The sequence below is a fragment of the Alosa pseudoharengus genome, unplaced genomic scaffold (genome assembly GCF_046254945.1).
Source record: "Alosa pseudoharengus isolate Yale_2024_CS ecotype anadromous, Long Island Sound unplaced genomic scaffold, YU_APseudo_1.1 YU_APseudo_1.1_scf_8, whole genome shotgun sequence".
NCBI lineage: Eukaryota > Metazoa > Chordata > Actinopteri > Clupeiformes > Clupeidae > Alosa > Alosa pseudoharengus.
Window position 1 is genome coordinate 26,180,570 of NW_027468870.1, and position 6,000 is coordinate 26,186,569.

General features: G+C 46.5%; 1 protein-coding gene across 1 annotated transcript in view; it reads right to left on the reverse strand.

Moving 5' to 3' along the window:
* The window catches only part of sptbn2 (spectrin, beta, non-erythrocytic 2), a 61,443-nt gene extending 56,382 nt beyond the window's left edge, over positions 1–5,061 (reverse strand). The window contains exon 1 of the mRNA XM_076274106.1: positions 4,147–5,061. Coding sequence (XP_076130221.1) covers positions 4,147–4,252 — 106 coding nt within the window. The 5' untranslated portion in view covers positions 4,253–5,061. The remainder of the gene's footprint in view (positions 1–4,146) is intronic.
* Between the last annotated feature and the right edge of the window lie 939 nt (positions 5,062–6,000).

The window sequence follows — 6,000 nt, forward strand, 5'->3', positions numbered from 1 at the left end:
AGGGGAGGACACCCTTTTGGACCTGGACACACACACACACACACACACACACACACACACACACACACTCAGTTCAATATTTGAACTCTCAGGAATTTTGGCCGGGCAGAAGCAGGTTTAACATTTAACACGTGAAACTTGACATTTGGACCAGAAGCAGCTCTCCACAAACCACACCACACGAGTCACATTCAACCACTAAACCCCAAGCCAGACCCAATGACATGATATCAAATCTTTATAGGTCATGTTGTACATTGTTTCTATGTTTTTATCTGTACATAATAGCCTGTTGACTGTAGCAGATCCTCAATTACAGCACAGTGCCTTGCTTCCTACAGGAAACCTGCCATTAGAATACGTTTGAGCCTAGAAGTCATGGCTCCTCTGTGCTTTACTCAGTAGGTGGACAACTCCCAAATCTGCCCCTCAACTGGGGCGCTAGCCGAAGGGCTAATTACCCAGAAGCTGCTACTGTTTTTGTTAGCACGCAATTACCACAGCAGGACAGTGGACGCAGACACACGCGCAGACAGACACAGGCTGACATATACAGGCATGCACTCAGGAAGAAACACACACACACAAGCACACACACAGTGACAAACGCAGGAATTAATTCAAAGACACACAGACACACAGACACAGACCCAGACACACACAGACACACACGGCAGCTGACTCTGGGGTGGCTCCGGCCCTGATGTGTCCCCAACCCGAGTGACATTCTCCAGTGGCCAAACCGGTTGGCGACGGATTACAAGAGGGATCGGCAGTGGTGAGGAAACAACAAGACGGACTTACGGTCGGTCTCAAATAGCACAGCAGAGCGCCCCGAGGCTACGTTAACCCAAACCGGTTTCAGAGAGGGGGTTGTTCACCACCTACCTACCACTCCCTGCCCCTCACATACCGACATAAAAGGACTGGCCGACAACACTCTCAGTTCACAAGGACATTTACCTGACGACCATGAGAAGGCTATTTTAAAAGACCTTATAACGCTCCTTCAAAAAGACATCGAAAGTGTTTTACAAGGCCATTACTAGCTGCTAGCTGCAACCAATTAGATTTTAAGCACCAGAAGCCATTTTTAAGAGTATTTTTCAACAGGCGGAAAGCCACAAAATCTTGCTGGTGTAAGCTCTTCACTGTAATTTGGCTCTGCGACGACTTCAGCCTGCATTTGCCGATAAGACAGATTTGTGTTGTTCAACCCTAAGCCCTTGAACCAACTTATTATGTGTGCTTAGGAGTGCTTGTGAACCACAGGGTGAGGTGCCGTAGTATTGGTAGACTGCTGGTGAGTGGTTTGTAAGTCCAGACAGACTACAGGTGGGAGCAAGCAGATCAGCAATGCTAAGTGTGTCTACCTGTCTGACAAGGTTAACTTGAGGAGTGACACAGCAGTTTTCTTTTTTTAAATATATTTATTATTTTTGCAAATAATTTTTTTTTTGTGAAAGGTCACAAAATGACGTAGTCTGTATAACACGTATTGACTATCCCAAAACCTTCCTCGTCAAAGAACCAGCCCTTAGGGCAAACTGACCAGATTTTCAAGTGTGTGTGTGTGTGTGTGTGTGTGTGTGTGTGTTGAGGAGGGCTAGTGGATGATGTAGGATTATGAGAACACTCGGAGATAAGTGCTCTGCAGCATGGGAGGGACTCTCTGTGTGTGTATGTATGTATGTGTGTGTGTGTGTGTGTACACACTAGCTAACCATTTCAGCCACATACTGTGATGAAACACCAGAAATCATTAACCACAAGATGCAGCGGTCTAATGTAATGTGCTAATACAGCTAAAAAGCCTCAGCTCCCACTGGTAATCTGGGCCTCAGTCTCCCTCTCTGATAACAATAACGTGATGAAACAGGTCCCGTAACCGAACTATGACCGACTTACCGGGGGGGGGGGTCGCACAGAGTTTATGAACAACAGAAAACAAAAACACCAGCTCCAGGCTTTTCAAAAGTCAGGCTCACACATGGTGTCCACTGTACAGGCTTAACTATGCAGAGCAAGGGCCACAGAAACAGGTGTATACGCATATCTGCTCAATTCAACATGAACACAATTTGGTTTACATCCATTTTCGGTTATCTTTTGCCCTAACACATTTTTCAGTCATATCCCAAAGATGTATGGGTGTGTGTGTGTGTGGGGGGGGGGTGTGGGTGGGGGTTGATGTCATGAATTACTGTTATCAGTCTAGGTTCAATTTCTGCTGAAACAGTATGTCCAAGGTGTGTTGCCACACGCACTCCATGCTTCTGAAATCCCACCTATTGTGAAATGGAATTTGGTGCAAAACCATTAGGGCCTACAGCCGCATCGTGAACTTTGGAGCGTTTTGGAAAGACAAATCTGGTACGAACCAGACAGGACGGTTCAAAAGGTTAAGATTCCAGTCATTCTCTCAGACACATGACACGTGGAGAGTCTCCCTGTTACTCTCCCCCCTACACACAAAACCACACACACGCAGAGCTTGCTGCATCTTTTACCCTATCTGACTGCACACCTGTGAACATGCTAGACAGACACTGAGAGGGGAGAGAGGAGGAAAGGGAGGATGAAAGACAAAAAGAGAGAAAGAAAGAGAGCTTAGTGGGTTGTGGGATGTCTTCACAATTTACTTAATAGAGATTTGTTCAGATATGAGGATTATGGGTTTAGATCCGTTTAGATACACAAACACACAGAGGACGTTTTAGCCATTGAAATGACCAGCAAGTGTGTACGTGTGTGAGTGTGAGTGTGTGTGTGTGTGTGTGTGTCGATACCAAGACCAGTCCATTCTTCCCACACACAAATCTTACTGCAGCAGTGTGAAAGGGGTGGAGTAAGACATGACACCACTATAGTTACCAAAATAAATCAAACTGCAAACTGCTGTATGCGCATACGCACACGCACACACACACACACACACACACACACACACACACACACGTTTGTTTCAGAATGCAGGGTTGAGTATTGCCCAATCTAAGTGTTTTTGGGAGTTGAAATATCCTTGGTGTGTAGTGAAGAATGTGAGATATGTAGGGTGTGCTGGCCTGCCCTGTAAGTCCTGACTGTGTGTGTGTGTGTGTGTGTGTGTACTGCATATATGATTGTGGGTGTGTGATATGATTCAGCTCTCATGATGACTGTATGGCTTTTGTCAGCATTAGCACTAAAGTACCCTCCCTCCAACTGGCATCATCGCATTAGAGTCTCTATCTGTGCACTTCTCACCTCTCTCCTCCTCTGGTTTCTCTTCCCTCGTTTCTCTCTCTCTCTCCATCTCTATCCATTTCTCTCTCTCTTCCTCTCTCATTATCTCTCCAACCCTTGTTTTTTCTTAGTCTTTCTTCCTCTCTCCTCCCCTATTTCCATCTATAGCATCTCTCTCTATTCACCCTCTCTTTCTTTCCATCTTTTTCTCCCTCTCTCCTTCTCTTTCTGAGGATCTGGGGCAGCAGCTCTGCAGCAGACGCTCCCAAAACCAAAATACCAGCGCTGAAATCGGGGCCACTCTCCAGGAGAGCACTAAAGGTGACACACACACACACACACACACACACACAGCAGGAGGAACAAAAATAAATCCTTCCAGCCCTCTTTTTGCTCTGTTCTGCCCATGCTCAGATAGAGAGAGAGAGAGAGAGAGAGAGAGAGAGAGCGATATGGAGGATGAGTAGGAGTAGGATGAGGCAGGCAAAGACAAAACAGGTTGTCTTCTCAAAGTCACAGTCAGTCGCAAAGGCCCCTATATATAAGATGAATCTAAAAAACAGACACACACACACACACACACACACACACACAGGGTGGCACTCCTGAGTGGAGGGAAAACCCCAACACTCCTCCAGTTCTTAGTTACAGGTGGCTGAGAAACTCAACCGCCAAGCACAGGGTTAACCACAGGACATGGAAACACAGCAAACATGCTGACAGCAATGGCGCTCACTTTCAACACTTGCCTTTAAATGTGTGTGTGTGTGTGTGGTCTTCTTTAAACTCATTCTAAAATAGGATATTATTATTATATATTATTATCATAGCCTATGGGGATATTACTAAGAGTAATGAGGAAAGCTCCTCAGGTGTGTTTGTGTGTGTGTGTGTGTGTGTGTGTGTGTGTGTGTATCCTACCTTGCAGCTGCTTGAAGCGTCCCTCCAGTATGTTGGAGTACTGCACCTGGTTGACAAACGCTGCAGGAGAAAGGCCAGGAGAGGCCGAATGCTGGTCGTACTCCATCGCTCACACACACACACACACACACACACTCTATCCCAAAAAAAGCTAACCACAACACTCACACTAACACTTAATTACATGCGCACCAGTACAAGCACTGCAAGTTTCGGCTAGCCAGGCTTTTCCCCAGCATAGCCTCCTGGTATAAAGGGAGAGAGAGGAGCTCCAGCCGGGGCTACCAGCCAGCTGCCGAGAACAGAGGAGCGGAGCGGAGCTCTCAGGTGGGTCACTAGTGGGTGGACGACCGGCGAAAAAGAGAGGGAACGAGGGTCTTTTTTTTTTAGACGGAAAAAAAATCCAGCTTCTTTTATCTTTCCGTTCATCTGTTTTTTACGTCATTCCATGTGGTGTTAGCCGCCGTTTCCGAGAGAAAGAAAAATTTCCCTCCTCTTTTTGTCCAGAGTTAGTCCTTTCTTTCTTGTCCTCTCCTTTCGCAAAAAAAAAAAAAAACTGGAGAAAAACAAAGAACAAAATGTTCTCCCTTTTCAACACTTTTCTTTTTCGGTTCTGTGTAAACACAGCTTTGCACCCGCTCCCTTCTTCTTTAGTCCTGCTCCATCCTGGCCAGGCTCTCACACACTCTCTCACACACACACACACTCTCCCTCTCTCTGTGCTAAAGTGGAAGTGTGTGGCACTTCTCAGCTCAACTCAGTACTCCTCTCTCCCACACACACACACAAACTCACAGGCACACAAGAAGTCAGTGTTTCCTGCTGAGTGTGTGTGCATGAACGTATACATGCGCACACACACACACACACACCTTGTTTGAGCTGGGCAGAGAAGTGGCCTCGGTCGGATGGATAAGTAAACACAGCCTTCTGCTTGGGTTCTCTCTTTCTCTGAGCCCTGAGCATTTGCATAAGGTGTGTGTGGGGGAGTGGCGCGCAAGAGAGAGAGACACAAGGGAAGGAGGGAGAGAGAGAGAGAGAGAGACAGAGAGAGAGAGAGAGGAGGGAGGGGAGGTGTGGGCTGAACCATTCTCAAAGGTGTAGCAGGGGTGGGGCAGGAGCCAGCTGGGATCAAACCATTCTGGCCAATTTCCAGAAACAGAGGGGGGATAGAGAGAGAGAGAGAGAGAGAGAGAGAGAGAGAAAGAAGGCGGGAGAGAGGAAGGAGGACAGCAGGAGGGAGAGATGGTGAAGGAATGACACGTGCTTGTGTGTCAAGAAAAATAAACGCACATCCATCTCTCTAACAGCCCCGCTGCTCTCCAGCTCTTCCATTTGCTCTCGTTTCTTTCTCTACTTCATGTGCTCTAGTAGGTGTTGCACGTGACTGAAATAAGACGTTAGGTCAGGAAGGAAGTACTTGAGAAAGTCTCAGCAATGGCAATGCTTATTTCCTGTGTGTGTGTGTGTGAAATGGGTGTGACATGCATTTCTGCTAATGTGTGAGGAGGAAAAAAAAAAACTTGTGTGTTGCAGCATAATGTGTGTCTTGACAGACAGATAGGGTGACGGACAGACAAATGAACAGAATCATATCTGTGTGTGACAGTGTAAACAACACTAATTCTTAATCTTATTTACAGATTAGGTTAATGGGAGGGCCTCAGTACCTGTGTGTGAGTGTGAGAGAGTGAGTGTGTGTTTGTACAACAATAGGAATGTGTAATTCTGTGTCTGTTTCTAGGTCATTAACCTCAACACACTTCAGCACAGAGGACAACTCTGGACCAAACCGTGTCCTTCACGCTGTTGTGCTGCAGTTGTTGCATATACATGCATATAATATACATGCAT